Genomic DNA, 20787 nt, shown 5'->3' with positions numbered 1-20787 from the left:
ATAGTATGTATAGTTAGTGTGTGTGTGTGTATGCCCTATTATGCCAATGAAAATATGCAATTATTCATGAATTATGATATGTTTTTATGTTTTCCTAGGTTCGACCAATCTTAACACAACTCAATTTAGATTACCTATAGGTAGCCAACTTAGTTATTTATCACATTGTGTATTTATTTTATTTTCATTTTGACCTCTTAGTTATGTAATTTTTCTTTTCTTTTTAGTGGGTAGCCAGTGATGGACCATCAACACATTTTGTATTTTCTTCTTTCCTGGAGAATTTATGTGAATATGATGACAACGTATGGGGTTGGCTTCTTTTATTTTACTTTTATTTTGAGAAGGGATAGTGAGAGAAGGGTTATAAATGAAAGAGCTTTTGCTAGATATGAGTTACAAAGAGATATAATAGATTCCCTTATTAAGTCAGGTGATAATAATTGTATATGGGAATTAAGAATGTGCACAAACACATTTGCACATCTTTGTGAGGTCCTAAGGGTACGAGGAGGCTTGGTGCAACTTGGTAGAGTTACAATTGAGGAGCAAGTTATTGTTTTTTTAAATATACTAGCTCACCACACAAAGAACAGGAGTATTCAAATAAGGTTCTCTAGATCGGGTCAAACTATTAGTAGATATTGTTATAGGGTCTTAGCTGCTGTTTTAAGGTTACAAGATGAATTATTTGTCAAGCCACAACCAATTCTAGAAAATAGCGGCAAAAGCAAATGGAAATGGTTCAAGGTATACTTTATTTAAGCAATGTAAAATATAAATTACATGTTTTTCATTAGACGTAAATTAATAAAATTATACTTTTCTAATGAACATGTAGGGATGTTTAGGTGCCTTAGATGGTACTTATATAGCGGTAACACCAAATGTAGCCGATAGACCTAGGTATCGAACAAGGAAAGGTGGACTTGCAACAAATGTCTTATATGCTTTTTATCTACATACTAGCTGGATGGGAAGGATCGGCTTCAGATTCTAGGGTACTACATGATGCAATAATCAGGCAAAATGGTTTGAAAGTCATAGTTGGTATGTAAATAATTGATATTTATTATATATAGTTTGTTATTAAACATTTTGAAAATCCTAATACTAAATCAATTTTAACCTTTTTAGGTTTATATTATCTTGTTGATGGTGGTTACGCAAATGGGGGAGGTTTTCTTGCCCCATATAGAGGTAGGGGGTACCATATTCAAGATTGGGCCACCTGCAAACGCCCACCTCAAAATCATGAAGAGTTATTTAATTATAAGCATGCTCAAGCAAGAAATGTCATAGAGAGATGTTTTGGGCTTTTGAAGAAACGATGGGGTATACTTAGGAGTCCTTTATTTTACCCCATAAGAACACAAAGTCGAATGATTTTAGCATGTTGTTTACTACACAATTTTATTTGTATCAACATGGTGGTAGATCCTGAGGAATTCACCCCACTTGCAAATAATGAGATGGCAATAGGCGAAGAACCACTAGTCGGAACTGTTGAACCAAGTAATGAGTGGACTGAAAAGAGAGATAACCTTGCACAAGAAATGTGGCATGATTTTAGGCGTAGGCGTGAACACTAGTGTTTGAATGAGTCAGTTAATAATTGCAACTTTTGTTGTGTGCTAACCTTCTTTTGAATGTTGCTTAATTATTGTAGTCTCTATTTTATGTGTTTGAGCTACACTTTTTTTGGAAGTATCCATAATTGTACTTAATTTTGTATTTTGTATTTTGTATTTTTTTCCATTGTATAATACGGAGTTCCAAGTTGATTTTATGAAAGCCATATTTACTTTTAAATTTGAAAGTCATGTTTTCACCTAGGGATTATTGTTTACTCTAAAATTTTGTAATGCATAAATTGTAGGAAAAGGCTTGTTTTGGGTTATTCCAACAATTTTGCATTTTTTTTTTGTTATTTTTTGAAACCATTCATCACTTTCCTCTCTAGGTTTTCTTCCTCTCATACTTATTAATAATAGTTTGGTTCAATAGTTATATATATATATTATGGTATCACTTTAAATCCATTAAAAAGTTAATTGATTTTTCAGGATTGTTCAAAATGGAAAATGAAGGAACTGGAAACATTGAGATGAATAACGCATAAAAAAAATGCCGACGAAATTGGACAGAGAATGAGGAGAATACCTTATTATCAATTTTGGAAGAATTAGTATTGGCCGGATACAAGGGAGATAATGGGACATTTAAGACTAGCACACATGAGGAGCCTACAAAAAGAATGACAACTAGCATTCCTGGTATTATTACTGTCAAGCAAGTAGTTAACAAAATGAAAAGATGGTCTATAAAACTGAATGAAGTAGTGGACATGATGAACACAAGGGGGTTTGGTTGGGATGATGCAAGAAAGTGTGTCATAGTTGATAGTGAGCAAGTTTTGACTGAATATCTACAGGTACATATGCTGTTAATATTATTCTTAAATTTATTGTGCACTTATTATGTGATAGCTAATATGTGTGTGTGTGTGTGTGTGTGTGTGTGTTTTCAACAAGTAATCTATTTCACAATTTTTTTTAAACTTGTAGAAACAACCAAAGGTGGGAAATCATGCAAATAAGGAGTTTAAAGAATTCGAAAGATTGCAAGGTATTTTTGGTAAAGATCGTGCTAATGGGCGAGGAGCTGAGACAACTGTAGATGTTGTTGAAGGGTTGAATGATGACACAAATAATGTCATTGAAACTGATTTAGAGCTTGATGAGGAGTACACTTCGGCGGTACCTACAGAGAATCATATGTCTAATGGACCTAATATCTCTAGACCTCCACTAAAACGTCAAAAAATGTTGGATGTTGCTAACAAGTTTATTGAGAATATGGACAATTATATGTCTGCAGCAAGATCTGACATATTCCTTATTGTGAAAAAAATGCATGATCCTCCTATGGCAAGAAACTTAGGTGAAGATGTAAAGAAGCTTGGTTTGAGCGAGGATGAGGAGGTTGATTTAATGATCAAGTTCTCTCATAAGCCTGAGTATGAGAAATATTTTTGGGAGCTGAATGGTGTCCAAAGGATAAGTTTTGTGAAAAAAATTATGGGATTACCATAATCTTTGCATAGTATGAGAGGTGTGTAGCTTTGGTGAAATTGATATTTTTGTATCTATAGATCTATGTCTTTAAGTTAATGTAGCTACTCAATGCTTTCATTTCATGATGACTATTTATGATTTTTGTATAGTAGTTGACAAATTTTATAGGTTTCATTGCAGTGTATTTTGTTGTAGTTGTTAACAACTATGTATGTTGTAATTATATTTTATTAATGTTAGTTTGTTACATATTCTATTTGTTGAATTTGGTTCATTCTTGATTTAACCACTGTTTGTGAAAAGCTTAAAAAATTCATGTAATAGAATATATATGGAACTTAGTTTCTAAGATCGGGACAAAGCTAGGGTAGGCCCAAGTTGAGGCCATGTACGTGTATTAGCCCCACTAAGAACATATTTTACAGGTTAATGCACGTTAGTCCCGTTATATATATATATATATATATATATATATATATATATATATATATATATATATATTTGCAAGTTAATACACATTGCTGCTACTTTTATTTAAAAAAAATAAAACAATACCCCTACTTTTTTAAACAAAAAAATTGATATATATATATATATATATATATATATATATATATATATATTAGCTACACGATGATAAAAATATATGCACATTGCTCCCACTTTTCTTAAATAAAAAATATTATATTTTTTTTTTCATGTTGATGCACATAATATATAACAATTATATTTTTAGTAAAAAATATTTATGAAAATTTCTTGTTTAGTTCCTTAATATCTTACAAATAAATTTTTATATATAAAGTCTATTGCTTGGAAATTGAAATATTTTACAAATTAGTACATATAGTCTTAAAAATTTATAATTTTAGAAGATCATATTTACAAATTTTATTATTTAGTATCTTGACATTTTGTAAATTTGTTTATATAGTAAAAACAATGTGAAAATTAATTGTTTGAAACCTGCTTTTCTTTAAATTAGAGTATATAATATACAAATATAATTGTGATTTAATAAGATTATTAATTATAAATTAGGTTATATGGATTATAGATTATAGGATATTTAATAAGATTATATGGATTATAGATATATTAACAAATTAAATACGATTATAGAGTAACAAATTTTATTGGTTAGTCGATTGACATATTAACTGAATTTATTATGTATTTTTAGCAATAAAATATTTTTGCATATATTTTAAAAAATTTTAAAAATACAATTATAATTTAATAAGTTAATTAATTATAAAAAATTAATTAGTTTAATGTTGAAATTGAGAAAAACCTTGAAATTTACTTGTGACATTGTTTATTGTAAAACAAACATATGATAGTACAAAGGGTATCATAAGTAATTTTACAATATTTTGTCCAGTACTTATAGAAATCAAACGAAGAACAGTTCAAAAAATTTTGTGCTATCCATAAAATATCAAACAAGGTACAGTACAAGTAGTTGTCCTGTACCATAACTATTTGTTCTGTTCTGTACTGCTTGTGCTGTACTTGGCTACGATCAAACGGGCCCTAAATATCTTAACCGCTAGGCCACTGCAACCGTAAGCTCCATTAGTTATTACAATTGATGTACTTTAGAAAATTTTATAAATATAATTATACTCATGAAGTGAAAAAAATTATTTATTTACTTATATAGAAAGGATCTACAACTTCCTCTCCAACTTAGACATCACATCTTGGGAGTTTAATTTTTTCAATTACATTATAAATACTATATAATATATTTGGTAAAACAAAACTATTTTTTTTTATAAAATTACAACTCTATTTTTACTTAAAATTAACCCACTTATTTTAATTGGTGAGTACATCTTGTGCAAGCTCAAGTTTGGGAGAGCTCGTGTGTGGATTGCTGGCCTCATCCTAGCACTAATGAGCCATGTGAGCGCTCATATGTGGATTGTTGGGCTCACCCTAGCCCTAGTGAGCCATGCGAGCCTCATGGGATTTCATTGGGGCTCCCGATGAACTTGACTTTGCTAGAGCACTTTGGATCAAGACATGAATGATTATATATATATATACATATTATTTTTTTTGTGTTTTTGATGAAATATAAATAAATCATGTTATAGACATAGATACGTGTGGAGTTAATATCTTAATATGTCTGTGTCTTTTATTTTGCATGAATTAAAGTTTCAACTTGCCTCTTTGACAAAAACACAAACACCCGATGCAAAGGATATGGTGTTAATAACCCAAGAGTCAAAATGTATTTTTTTTTAATATGATTTATTGGGCATGGAAATTTTCCTTGGACTTGAAAGGGGGGTTTTTTTTTTTTAAAAAAAAAACTTGTCAAATAGCTTTATATCACTCTCATGATTGGGCAGGACCGGGCCGGCTTGACCCAGAAAATTAAGGCTTTAACCCAGCCCAAGCCTAGATTTGAAGGGCCTCATGAATAGTTTGTACCTGGCTAGGTTGACCCAAATTTAAAATATGAAATCCATGGCCCAGCTCGTGGGCTTGGCTCTTTGGATCAATCATTGGATCATGTTAAAATCGACCCGTTGAGTTTGGCTCAAATTGACCCGTTGTTAATTTTTTCTTTAACTTTACTCAATTAAACTTTGTGATAATTTAAAAATAAAAATAAAAAAATAAAAAAAATGAATAATTTTATTAATTGATTAGTATTATTACATTTTTAATTGAGAAAAATATTGCATCATTACAATATAAGTGCATCCCAACTAAGTTAGCACCTACTCATTTATCAACCATATGCTATGTATTTGATTGATCAATGAAAATACAACTCTTTTTCAAGATGAATCATGGAGGCTAACCCATGAAAATTAACCACTTAGCTAGCTAGCTTCCTTGTTTGATGCGCTTATTTCAATCAATCAATCATTTGTAATATTTTTTTAATTTTATTATTAATATTTAGTAATAAATTTAATGGGTAACCCTGTTGGATCAGCCCAAAAAAAGTACAAAAAAGACTGGCCCATGGGTCAGTCCATCACTCAAATATGATATTCATATTCAATCTAAGATTTGTTTGGGTTGGGCTTGAACTGGTGTATCAAACAATGACTTTGGATCTTGCTTGGACCAGGCTTGTGCTGGTCCGTAGGCCTTGGGCCAAATGATGAGAGTGAGCTTTAGTTCCTTTTCTCTAATTTAATTTTATCTTTAAGTCAACATCATTGAATATCCTTAAATTCCACATTAATAATAATAATAATAATAATAATAATAATAATAATAATAATAATAATTTTTCATCCAAATGGCATATATGTCAGATGCCACATTTGGGTAATTGGACATGTCAATGTATGCAAGACAAGATTAAACACATAATTAATAAAGTGATTAAAACAAATATAAATCTATATTTGAGGGATGAAAACAAAATTTTAATCAGTATGATAGATAAATATTGAGCAATCTTGTAATAGTGGCTTTAATTTTTTAATAATTTTTCTAATCCAAAATTATCTATAATTTATTAGTTTAGTTTAATTAAAGGGAAAAAATAATCAAGAAGGTTATATGTTTAGAAATAAAGAAGATGGAATTCTGTTATGAAAATTTTGAAGGAGAGGTGTGTTTGTTTGAAAAATGTTCATCATGATGTTTTTGGATCAAAATTTTTAACTAAATTAATTATTACTATATTTTAACATTTAAAAATTTAATTAATAATAGTTATTAGTGTATAAAAAAAATGAAGTTCAACTAGTTGCAGTGCGTAGTACTCTCTCTCCACTACAAACAAATTGCCACATACTGACACTTTTCTATAGTAATGGTTAAATTCCATAACTATAGGCTGTTTTTACCAATCATAGTTTAAAATTGTCAGCATATGTAAGATATTTACTATTTTGTTGGTATAGATATTATTGTATATTGACATTTATCTATAGTGACGGTCAAATCTGTAGCTATAGACTATTTATACTAACGAAACATTCAATTTGTTAGAATAAATTTGATATTTACTTACGGGTATTGTTCCGTTAGTATAACTACTACTCTATATTATTACTTATCTATAGCAATGGTCAAATACAATAGCTATAAATTATCTATACCAACAAACTTTTAAAAGTGATAGAATATATCTACTTTGAATATATTACTTTGAATTTTATTTAATTTTTATATTTATGTTTAGTAAAGTATGACTTAATTATTATAATATTATTAGAATTGAATTTAAAATTTATATTAAGAATAATAATTAAATTAAAAAATCAAAATTATAAGACAAATATAAAAAATAATGTCATGATAATTTATTCTATAAATTATAAGTATATCCTTAAAAATAAGTGGATATATAAATTAATTAATTAATTTATAAATTTATGAAAATTACTTCACTTATTATTTTATATAAATCAATTTGTAAAATTTAATTTTTTATTTGATTAATTGATTTAAGATAAATAATTATTAATATATATACTTAAAAAAATTAGCATTCATAATCACTTAAAAAATATTAATTTTTTTTTTGTAAATAAATATTTTATTTTAATTATTTTTGAAATTATTTTTAGCATTAGATTATAATATACTTTATATATCTATATTAAAAAATGTACGTTATTAAAAGATAATGTTCATTATATAAATTAATGAAATTATAAGTATTTCATATAAAAATAGAAAATTAATTTTTATGTTAAATTAAATTGGTTTATGGTTAGTTTTCTAATATATTTGAATTTAAATAATAAATAATTAATGAATAATTGTATTACTTTCTTTTATAAAATAATTCATAATGTTCGACTGTGAACTAAATAAAGTGACTATGAAGAACATATATCTATTACCACGGATTGATGGTGTTTTCGATCAACTGCAAGATTCACAAGTATTCTCGAAGATTGACCTTAGAACATGATATCACTAGCTAAAGATTAAGCATGAGGATGTGCCAAAAACTGCATTTCGAACTCGTTATGGTCATTATGAATTTCTAGTAATTTCTTTCGGGTTGACAAATCCACCAGCTACTTTCATGGATTTGATTAACATGGACTTTCAAGCCCTTCTCTGGACAAATTCGTTATAGTGTTTATTGATGACATCTTGGTGCATTCAAGAATTCATGAGGAGCATGAAGAGCATCTAGGAACTGTAGTAGGGACTCTCAGAGAGAGGAAGCTTTTTACCAAATTCTCCAAGTGTGAATTTTGGCTAGATCGAGTTGCTTTCCTTGGCCATGTCATAACCAAAGATGTCATCTCTATGGACCCAACAATAATTAAACCAGTTATAGAGTGGAAAAAGCAAACAAGTGTGACAGAAGTTCACAGCTTTCTAGGATTGGCTGCTTACTATAGAAGATTTGTAGAAGGGTTCTTAGTGCTGGTAGCACCTCTGATGAGACTTATAAGGAAATAATCAAACTTTCAATAGTCCGATAAGTGCGAGCAGAGCTTCCAGGAGTTGAAGCGTTGATTAGTGTCAACACCTATTCTCACACTTCCTTTCCCTAGAAGTGGTTTCACTATTCATAGTGATGCTTGTAAGACTAGGTTGGGTTGTGTCTTGATGCAAAATGGGCAAGTAGTTACCTACACCTCTAGACAGCTAAAACCTATTGAGGAGAACTATCCCACCCATGACTTAGAGCTCATTGCGGTGATTTTTGCTTTGAAGATTTGGAGACACTATCTGTATGGAGAAACTTGTGAAGTGTTTACTGATCACAAAAGCCTAAAGTATATTTTCACCCAAAAAGAGTTGAATTGTGAGGCAAAGAAGATGGTTAGAGTTGATGAAAGACTATGATTTGACTATCATCTACCATCCTAGGAAGGCTAATGTTGTGGCCAATGCACTTAGTAGGAAATATTTTCGCAATGTGGTTGCGATGATCACATCTAAGAAATCTATCTTGGAGGAGATAAGAAGAATGGAATTTCGAGTAGTTTTGCCTAATGCCAGCCTTTCTCTAGCAAACTTGGTGGTATGACCCACTCTACTGGTAAGAATCAAGATGGCTTAAGAAAGAGATGCTTACCTGCAAAAGATCTAACAAGAAGTAGAAGCTGGCACTCAAGTGCAGTTCAAAGTTCATGAGAGTGGCTCAGTCAGATTTGGAGATTCGGTTTGTGTGCCTAATGTTCTAGATTTTAAAAAAGAGATTATGGAAGTAGCCCACTTCTCTAGTTACTCAGTGCATCCTGGCAGCACTAAAATGTACAAGGACTTGAAGTGCAACTTTTGTTGCAACAACATGAAACAAAAGATTGCATAGTTTGTGGCACAATGTTTGACATGTCAACTAGTAAAGGTTGAGCATCAAAGACCTACAGGACTTCTCCAACCCCTTCCTATTTCCTAGTATAAGTGGGAGAACATAGTTATGGATTTTGTGTCAGGCTTTCCTAAGACTAGTAAGGATTTTGATAGTGTGTGGGTAGTGGTTGATAGGTTAACTAAATCTACTCACTTCTTAACTTGGATTTCCTAAGACCAATAAGGATTTTGATAATGTGTGGGTAGTGGTTGACAAATTAACTAAATCTACTCATTTCTTAACTATCAAAACTGGTATGTCTTTAGAGAATCTTGCTGAGTTGTATATTGATCAAATTGTGAGGCTTCATGATGTTCCAGTCACCATTGTCTTCTATTAGGACTCCCAGTTTGTAGTTTATTTTTGGGAGAGCCTAGATAAAGCTTTGGGGATGAAACTCACATTCTGTATAATTTTCCATCCTCAGACTGATGGACAATCAAAAAGAATAATCTAAATCCTGTTAGATATGTTACGAGCATGTATGCTTGATTTTGGAGGTGCGTGGGATTGGCATCTACCTCTTATTAAATTTGCCTATAACAAAAGTATCAATCAAGCATTCAGATGGCTTCATATGAGGCTTTGTATGGGCGGTGATGCAGGTCACTCGTTTGTTGGGATGCTTCAGGAGAAAGGAAACTACTAGGATAAAAGATTGTACAGTTAATAGTTGAGAAGGTTAGTCAGATCAAAGATCGGTTGCGAATAGCTCAGAGCTGACAAAAGAGTTACGCAGATAAAAGAAGGAGAAGTTTGGAATTCCAGGTGGGGGAGCACATATCCTTGAAAGTTGCTCCTACTAAAGGAATTGTTTGCTTCGGTGTTAAAGGTAAGCTTAATCCTTGTTTCATCAGTCCTTTTGAGATTTTCGTACCCATAGTGAGGTGGTGTATCGGTTTGCCCTTCCACCTGATCTCTCTCAAGTGCACAATGTGTTCCATGTCTTCATGTTGAGAAAATATGTTTCCAATCCTGATCACATGATTGAGTTCTCTAATTTTGAGCTAAACAGTAATTTATCTTACCAAGAATGACCAGTAAATATTGTATACTTCAAGAAGCAAGAATTGAGGAAGCGAGTCATTCCCCATGTTAAAGTTCATTTGAAAAACCATTTGGAGTGTGAGGAACCTTGGGGAGTTAAAGTTTGAAATGAGAGAGAAGTATCCGCATCTATTCCTTGGAGCAAGTGTGAGTTTGTCAGCTTGTATTTGAGGTTTCACTGTGAAATTTTGGGCTTCCATCACATCCTTGTCTTGATTTGTTTTCTTCTTCTCCACTTGATCTTTGAATAATTGAGGTGTTGGCAGAGCTCTCGGTAGCCATGGATGAGATTGAGATGTTTCTGGCATTATCAACTCGTCGAGAGCTTTAGAGGTAGGCTTGTTGTTTGGCTGAATTGTGGGTGTATTGCTTTGCAAGCTTTGTCATGAGTAGCATAATAGTTATTTTTATTTTAGAAGCCTTAACATGTTGATAACATTATTTAAGGCTTTCAATGAATTCGGTTCAATTTGAAAGTTGTTCATATCTTGTTGTTCTTCCTTGCCATAGCTCATAATGTGTTGAAATCCTTGGAGCTTAGTGCTAGATTAAATACTTATGTTTGACCATTCCTTGTTTGAGATAGGGATGACCTTTTTATTGTTTAGTGAGTGCTAAGTTTGCATGCTCCTTACTCACCCAAGCATTTTGAAGATTAGTTAAACTTTGTTTGATGATCGAAACCAACCTTCAAAACCGTGCATAGATGTATGATTGCATATTATATATATATATATATGTATATGTGTATGTGTATGTGTATGTATAATGATTTTTACTAAGCATCTGTAGTCTTGATGGTTTTTCCCATTCATATATATGTGTAGATTCATATGGAAACTTGTGCTCAGTTGAGCTTAATTTGTATAAAGTAATACACACACATATATATATATATATATATATATATATTTATATAATTATTTTTTAGCTTAAAGTTAGTGTATATATAAATATATGTATATATTATCATCAGGATCTGCCATCATCTCCACTTATGAGGACTTGTAGTTTGTTTATATAGGTTTGCATTGAATTTTAGGTGAGAGGTTTACATGGCTAATTTGAAACCTATTGTTGAAGAATTTGGAAGCACTCTGGGCATTGTCATTTTGAAGAAATGTATATATATATATATATATATATATACATATGTGTATGCTCGCCTACGCTTTTAATCTTGTGTTAACCGGCTACCTTTTTTGTGAATCTAATTATACTAAATATTTGTTTCCCAGCCATTAAGTATGCATGATTATGCACTTATGCAAACCTTCACACTTTCAAACTGCCACCTAGTATGCCTAGATGTATATATATTAGAAAGCTTGTGGGATTGTTTCTACAGCCTTTGGTTGTTAATTAGCTTTCTTCCCAGTTAATTCATAGGCTTTAAGACTGATTTATTTCTAGTTAATAACCATACTTATTCATGTATAAGTATTCATTATTTAGTTGTTTTTATTGTTGTCCATCCTTGGTATTTAGGGTCTTTTTAAGGAGTGATCTTGGAACTCAGTTTGGATTTAGACTAATACCATTAAGTAATCCGTCGTACCTTGTCATATTACTTTTAAATACCTAATTTTTTAGTTCTCCTTAATTTTTTATTATTTTATTTAACCATTAACCTTGTATATTTTGGACTTGAAAATTATATCTTCTATTCATATCCGATAGACCCTTATAAATTGATAATTATTTCTATAATTTATGGCTTTGTTAAATAATTATCTATTTATACAATTATTGGCTGCTTATTCAAGAAAAATAATTTTTTTTTTCTAGTTTCTTGATTATATATATATATATACATATACATTGATTGTTTCCATTGCCATTAAGTATACACCTATCCTTCCTTATTATATTGTTTTGATTAGAATTATTGATTATATATGAAGTGGATATTTACTAGTTTACATAACCATCATTTTTTCTTTCTATTTAATAATATTTTTGTTATGGTTGCCTTATTTCTCCCTAAAGGGGGATTATACGATTTTCGTATTATTGCTTGTATGAAGAACCTTTGGACAACTTTGAACTTCAGTTCGGTATTTATTCTAGCATTTGAATATCTTTATCTCCGAACAAGATATGCTCAACCTTATCTGTGGGGGTTAAACACTGATCTTGTAGAAAAGAATTTTTGAGAAAATTGAGACTGCATTTTCACATCGGTCCATTGGTAAAATAATAACGGCCTCTGATATTTAGTCTCGGGTCAGTAAGAGCAAATAAATTATTTTAGCTCAAGTCATTGAGGATAAACAAATGACCTCTGACATCTATAATGAATTTAAAGACATTTTGTTATTTGGAATTCTGTTACATTCTATTTTGCATTCAAATTCTAATTTTCCCCAATTGCTATATTTGTGGGTTACTGATTACTCCATATATTTCAGATTTGAACTTTTTATTTTCAAATTTTTGAATTACTTAATGGGCTAGTGAGGTCATGAAATTGTTTTAAATCCTTTTCAGATCAGGAGCAATAGACCCAGGGATTGTTTAGCAAGCTACCAGTAGTTGGGTTTCCCTTTGGAGTTGTGTCTTGTGTTATTGTATTTTGTTGTATGGGTGCCAAAATCCTGTACTTCGGAACATTTCTATATTTTGGTTATTCTGTATTTAAACCTTGGTGTATTTCTTAGGTTTTACCTTTATTTTGTAATTTTGATAGTTTATTACATTTCCACTATGAGTCAGGTTCTGAGGCCTTGTAGGCTCAACTGGCTCACGCCTTGTGGGATTACTGCCGTTTGTCAACGGGCTGGGTTCGGCTTAGCCGAGTCTGGGGTGTGACAATTTATATGTCTCTAATGGTTAATGATGATTTAAACAATCTCATTTACATCAAAACACCAGTGTTTGTAACCATTGCAGTCATTTCAATCATGTTAGCTAACCGACAATGACGACATCTGCTACTCTGAGAGCCTTCCCTAGTTAAGAATATTCATCGAAGTGAACATATGACTCTAATATTAGATGGAAGAGTCCACAATTGTGTTGAATACATACGGATGATGAAGGACACTTTTCTTAGGCTCCGCGCGATATTAAGAGAATATGGTCATTTGAGAGATACCATCAACACCGCAGTAGAAGAATAAGTTGTGGTATTCCTATACGTAGTCAGGAGCCAGCAATAAAAATTGATTTTATTAGATCAGGTGCAAATGGTAGCAAGTATTTCAATGATGTGTTTGGAAATGTTTATAGTATTTGAGATCTGTTTGTTAAACAACCAGGCAGATCACTACATCGTGATATAGAATACAACCCAAATTATCGTCATTTTTTAAGGAACTACATATCGTTTCCTATTTCCATTATTATGTTAGGATATCCATACACTATAAGTGCACTCTAATTGATTTTTAGTTCAAAGTGTTGTATTAGATTCGATGATGGGACCCACATAGATGCAAGGGTTAGCACAGAGCTAGTTAGTAAATTTCGGGGTGGCATTACACAAAATGTTCTTGCTGCATGTGATAAGGACCTAAAATTTACATATATCCTCACTGGGTATGGGAAGATTCGGTGAATGACTATCTAGTCTTAAAGGATGCATTATCACGACCATCGCCATCATGCATATTCCTTTAGGTTTAATAATATAGAGACCATTTAAAAATTTTTCCTTAATTATATAAATTCAAGGAGAAAATGTTAAAAAACCTTGCATATTTTATGCCAAGAAAATACTATCTTGTTGATGCTTAGGTACACAACAACATAGGGGTTTATATCTCTTTATCAAGAAGTTAGGTATCATCTTTAAAAAGCAAGCAGGGCATATAACCCCAAATGTGAAGGATCTATTTAATCTTGGCCATTCTAAACTCAAATCAAGAATAGAGAGAGCTTTTGAAATTTGAAGAATCAGTTTAGGATTTTAGACTCAAGATTATCCTATCCTTTTTTGACTCAGATGGATTTTATTCTTGCTTGCTGTGTGCCTTACATAATTTTATAAAAGAAATGGACCTTGATGACATATTTTTAGAAGAGGGTGTTTTTAGTGAAGAGGATACGAAAGGCCTATTACAATGAAAGTCACGAGATGCAAATGTGTTGGAGGAAGCTTTGTGATAAAATTATGAATGAAATGTGGCACGACTAAGGTTCACTATATACATTTTAGAAGTGTTGTTATAATAATGCAATTGTTTTTGTTTTTGTTTTTTTTTGTTTTTTGGTTTAGGCTATTAATTAATGAACTCATTAAAGAGAGATTATGTTCACTGTTGTTTTACTTTTTTATGCTTAACATACTGTTGTTTTACTTTCTAGGCCGTCTTATTTTCTATGCTTGCCACTGACAAGAAAATTATTATATATAAGATAATTAATTGTCATCTATACATACTATTAAAGTAGATGTATAGACTGCTTTGAGAGTGATTCAAGGAATAATTTTAATATTTTCATTTATATTAAATATGGTATTAATAATTAAAAATTTTAATTACATAATAGGCATTGATTTCATCATGGGCATTAAATCGGTTTTATATTAAATATTTAATATGATGCTCTAATGGAAATAGATGGTAATTTGATTGGAGAGAGTTTTAAGGAAGATTTTATCTTTTTTTCATATATTTAAAGTGCCATTGATTTCATCATGGCCATTATTTGATATTTAATATATTTAACAATATATTAATTTTTTTTTCATATATTTAAAGTGGGATTATTTCATCATGGCCATTAAATAAGTTTTATATTAAATCCTTCTTATTTTTTAAAATCTTTGGTTTAAAAAATATTTAACAATATTTATTTGGCATTATATTAAATATTAAATATGAAAAAATATGTACGAGACGAATATATAATTTTATTATCTTAAATAAGATCTTCTAATGAAAACGGATGATAATCTAATTTGAGAGGGTTTCAAATAAGATTTTTAAATTCTTTTTTAAAGAAATCTTCCCATTGTATGAACATATAAGATTTAACGAAATTGATTTCATCATAAGTATTAAGTCAGTTTTAAACATTTAATAAGACATGCTCATGGAAACGGATGGGCTTTGGTATTTGAAAATTTTTGCTAAATTTATTTGGAATTATTTGTTTAGAAAAGAATAAACAATATTTATTTGGTATTACATAAAATATGAAAAAATTGTGTTATTAATAAAATAATAATAATTAAAAGGAATAATTTCAATATTTTTATTATATTAAATATGTTATTAATAATTGAAAATTTTAATTACATAATAAACATTGATTTAAATCGGTTTCATATTAAATATAGGATGTTCTACTGAAACCGATGGTAATCTAATTGGAGAGGGTTTTAAGGAAGATTTAAAAAAAAAATTTTGCATATATTTAAAGTGCCATTGATTTCATCATGACCATTAAATCAGTTTTATATTAAATCCTTCGTTTTTTTTTAATTTTTTGGTTTAAAAATATTTAACAATATTTATTTTGTAATTGGTTTCATATTAAATATAAGTTGTTCTAATAAAATGGATGGTAATCTAATTGGAGAGGGTTTTAAAGAAGATTTTTTAATTTTAATTTTAATTTTAATTTTTTTTTGCATATATTTATAGTGCCATTGATTTCATCATGACCATTAAATCGGTTTTATATTAAATCCTCCCTATTATTTTAAAGTTTTTGGTTTAAAAAATATTTAACAATATGGGAAGATCAATTTATTTAAAAAAAAAATCCAAAACAAAAACATTGTTTGTGTGTTGTCTCAAGACAAGAAACATTCTAAATTATACAGTAAAATATAACTAATAAACAAAAGTTATTAGTGGACTACTACAACCACAACTGCTAATACTATTTTTCAAAAAGATAAAAACGAGTATAAGAAAAACTATCCCCTTAACTTCCCTTAACTTCCTTTCCCTCCTTGCAAATTTTCAAATGGATTTCCCACCAAAACCCAATCTCTCTCTTTTGCCTCAAAAATTCCAAAACCCCCAACTTGCCCTCTCTCTTACTATTCTTCCACAAAATCACAATTAATTCCTCAAAAATCCAATTTCCTTCTTTTTCTTGATACATATATTTATAATCTTTCAAACTTGAGAAAATTAAAACATCTAAGTCAACAAATTTTCAAAATTTTTAACACCTAAAATTAATTAAAATAATGACAACTACAAGTTACATATGATTATACTTAGACTTAGCTTAAAAAACATAAGAACAAAAAAGGAAAATAATTTAGTACCATGAATACTATTTAGTTTATCATAGTTTTGTTTTTTGTTTTTTTAATTTGATTGTTCAATCATTTGTTATTTGGTTGTGTCCTTTTTATTGCAAATATCATGACTGATATGTTCTTATTTGGATTAATTTGCAGGTTGTAAAAAGCTAAGTAAGTGTTCTGCCAAAAATTTTCTAAATCTATTTTTTCAAATTATCTATAAATACTATTAAAGTAGATATATAATCTGCTATTTATTAATTATAATCAATTAAGATATTTAATATTTCATTTATTTTATACAAATCATTTTAACTATTTTTTTAAAACTAAAAATAATATTGTCAAATTATCTATGCATACTATTAAAGTAGATATATAATATGATATTTTTTAATTATAATCAATTAAAATATTTAATATTTATTTAATTTAATATAAATCATCTTAAAATTTTTTTGTGTTTTACTGTAATTCTTAATCATTTCTATTACATGTCTAAACTACTTTTTTGTTTTATCTTATTTAATAATGTATTTCAAAAATACTAAATATTTTTTAAGGTTAATTTAATGTTTTTATTATAAAATTATTAGAAGTTTATTAAAAGTTTCTTTTGATTTATTTGTATTATATTTTTTTTATTTGTAGTCTTTAAATATATTCATTTGTCTATACTTAATGTTCAAACTTAGTTTGATAAGCTAATTTTTTAAAAACAAAAAACAAAAATAAAAATAAAACCAATAATAAAAAAAAAGCTCTGCCATAAAATTAGCAATATTTTATTATAAATATTTAAATTGTAAAAATAAAGATGCTTAATTTGTTTTTAATATATTTTTATTCAAATTTTATATTCTTTCATTATTTTATTAGTTTTTATTTATATTACTCATGATATTAATAACAAACAAATTATAATTGGATTTATTTATTTATGCAATAAATGCCCATAAGACCTTTAAAATCCAAAGTAGACAACAGTTTCCATTGTATGAGTTGGTTAATTATATCATTTTTATAATTTGCTCCTAAAGTGTTTCAAAAACAAATTTAATTTTTTTATTATATTTGAGTTTTTATTCATATTACTTATAATATTAATAATTTAAAAACTTTAATTGCACTTATTTATTTATGGAAAACTCCGATGCGAAGCCGGAGAAATGCCTAGTAAGTGTTAAAGTACATGCATGAAGCTCTAATAAGCACAAAGAGTGCTGTATTTGGATGAGTTTTTTTTATTGAATTATATATATATATATGAATTTTCTATTCCTTCATTAATTTTCCTTTACTTCATTTGACTGAACATGGCTAACTACTACTTGGAAATTATTCTAAAATCCAATTGGTTTATTTTTAATGTAGTCAAAATAAATTAGTAATTTGAAAATAATTATATATAAGAAGAGGTCTTCACATCTTTCCAGGGTCAATATAGTGTCTTTATGTATATATTAAAAAAAAGCCATAACTTATCTTATACTAAAGTTTTGGATTTGAGCACGCCTGTTGCTTTGTTGAGGGTTTCAGTAACCTAATCCATGATTGGTGGAATGACTCCTAACCGAATAATTGTGGAGACCCTATTATCTCGAAAAAAACTATCTAGACTTAAAGAGCGACTGTGTATCTGGTCTAAGAGAAAGTTTGGTTCTATTAAGCTCATGAAACTAGGCCTCCTTTATGAAGTGGAGACTTTTGTTGTCATCAGGGAGTCTTGGAGCTATACTCTAGATGAGTTAAAGTAAGACATGGAACTACAACTGGCTATGACACTCTAAAAATAACTCCAAAGGTGTAGTTCCGTGTCTTGCTTTTAAGGCTTCGACTATGGAGTTATTGTTTAGAATACTATATAATTGCCAATGGTTGCCACAACCGGAACCACATAACTGATAACTCCACATAGCTATGGAAACTAGGCATCCTACAAGAAATATAATTGCCAATGGTTGCCATAACCTGAACCACATAACTCCACATAGCTATGGAAACTAGGCACCCTACAAGAAATGGAGACTTTAGATGTCATCAAGGAATCTTGGAGCCTCATGAAGCAAGATAAGGAACTGCTATTGGGCTTTGACACTCTAAAAATAACTCCAAAATCACAGTTTCTTGTCTATGACTGGGCTATGACATTAGAGTTATTGTGTAGAATATTATTTGAGTAGTTGCCAATAATGGGTGCCATAACCGGAACCATATAAATAGTTTTCTACACAATAACTCCATAGTCGAAGGGAAAGAAGAAATTGGAAAAATCTTCAAATATCTCTTTAGGGCGTAATTTGGCTAAAAGTAACAACAGCGTTTCAAGTTCAATTGGGCCAAACTCTTCGAGCACAAGCCTAGGATAGATCTCTTGAATTCGGAAGCCCCTTTTTGTTGGAGAACATAAGGGGGGAAAAACCACATTTGACCTTGGTACATATAAAGCACAAGGACCTGACAGTTTCCCAATTTGCTTCTTCTAAAATACTGGTCAATCACTGCAAGAAAATCACTATTTATGACACATAAATTTAAGACACAAAAAAATGTCCCATTTATGTGACAAGTATTGCAACATTTCACTATAGAAATACAAAAAAAATCGCAAAATGAGTCAAACAGCGTTGCAAAAAATTGACCATTATTAATTGTCGCAAAACTTGTTTTGAAATTTCGATGCCAGATGGTCCATCAAATAACAATTGCAAAGTGTCATAACTTGAAACTTGTTTTACATGCAAGACGTCACCCATTTGAAACACTATGCAACACTTTTGTAACGTTTTCAAATGAATGAAATAAATATAAGATTAATATAATTTGTGACACATGTTAAGATACATGTTTGTGATAAGGTTTTTTCTTCGCAAAAACTATAGCAAGTTTTAATAATTAAATTAAATATTTCTTCCAACCAAACTATAGAGAGTTTTGCTTCATATATATTTTCTTCACTTCTTTCACCAGATTTCGCAATTTCTTGGAAAATCAAGCATGGTAATTTGTTAACAATGCCTTCAAAAGATCATTCTTGGTGATTTAACTTGGTATGATGCCTCCCTCTCTTCCTAAACTCTCTATTATTTGCATGAGGGTTTAATTTAGTGTATTAAGCATTTTGTGGTGATTTGAGTTTTGGGTCTTGTGTGAATTAATTGTATGTTGCTACTTGAAATTTGTCTTAATTGTTGAAATATTGTATTAGTTTGTATCTTTTATTGATTATACATGAATGGGAAGATGATCTACCTTTTGTGATGTTTTTGAGATGTTTTGCAATGTTTATGTTTATGTGTCATAGTTTTTAGCAGTATTGATCACAAATTACCCTACATGTTATATTTTAATATATATATATATATATATATATAATTTTCGGAATAATGTCATTGAGAAAATCAAGAAAATGGATGTATAATAGGGATTTGTTTGGCTATAATGCATTAACTAATGAGTTTATTACAGGTGTGGCTAAATGTATTAAATAGGTAACTTCAGAACCTAACCAAATTGATGGCTCGTTAATTAGGTAAAATGATAATTCAAATTCTTTTGGGAAAAATGAAGTGATATATGACCTCTGCTGTTAAGGATTCACAACCAATTAATGTAGTTGGATGTGTCATGGTGAGGATATTTAATGTAGTTTTTGTATTTTAATTACCTATTGTAAAATTGGTGCATTTCATTGTATTGTGTTGTAGAATGTTGTCTTTGATTTCATTGTGTTGCAAACCATTGCAATTATTCTAAAGTTTTCAAATTGGACTTGCCGATAGTACTGAGTTAGTCAAACTAGTCTTAAGATTAGTTTGGTTTGAATGAAAAAAATTAAATTGAACCAGTGATAGGGATGTAAGTGGACATGCCGATCACATAATAAAATGTGTGTATAGAAGAGTGTCGGTCCACAGGAAATGAAGTGAATACTAGTAATGACTCTAGACCTGAAAAATAGCCTAAACAACAAGTGATGAGTGTGTGAATAAAAGCAAAAGAACACAAGAAAATACGAGAAGTAATGGGAGAGAAATCAAGGAAGAAAGCAATGTTTGGGCATAGCATCTCTCCAAGGTTATGAGGCACAGGACAATGGTTGTCTAAACATGCAATCCTATTTGACCCGAAAGGTTTTCAGA

At 29.7% G+C, this 20787-nt stretch overlaps 1 protein-coding gene across 1 annotated transcript; it reads left to right on the top strand.

The window, feature by feature from the left end:
- The first annotated feature begins 297 nt into the window (after positions 1 to 297).
- Positions 298 to 1592, top strand: LOC120271562. The gene is made up of 3 exons (XM_039278245.1): positions 298 to 750; positions 842 to 931; positions 1305 to 1592. Exons 1-3 carry the CDS (start codon positions 298 to 300, stop codon positions 1590 to 1592), a joined length of 831 nt encoding a protein of 276 aa, XP_039134179.1.
- Positions 1593 to 20787: the final 19195 nt, after the last annotated feature.

The sequence above is a fragment of the Dioscorea cayenensis genome, chromosome 11 (genome assembly GCF_009730915.1).
Source record: "Dioscorea cayenensis subsp. rotundata cultivar TDr96_F1 chromosome 11, TDr96_F1_v2_PseudoChromosome.rev07_lg8_w22 25.fasta, whole genome shotgun sequence".
NCBI classification, from domain to species: Eukaryota; Viridiplantae; Streptophyta; class Magnoliopsida; order Dioscoreales; family Dioscoreaceae; genus Dioscorea; species Dioscorea cayenensis.
Note: the sequence above shows the minus strand (reverse complement) of the source record. Positions and strands in the feature narration are given on the sequence as shown.

Coding starts and splice junctions, on each gene's coding strand:
- LOC120271562 (XM_039278245.1), top strand. CDS start 298: ATGACAACGTATGGGGTTGGCTTCTTTTATTTTACTTTTATTTTGAGA. Junction 751..841: donor GCAAATGGAAATGGTTCAAG/GTATACTTTATT, acceptor ATGAACATGTAG/GGATGTTTAGGTGCCTTAGA. Junction 932..1,304: donor GAACAAGGAAAGGTGGACTT/GCAACAAATGTC, acceptor AATGTCATAGAG/AGATGTTTTGGGCTTTTGAA.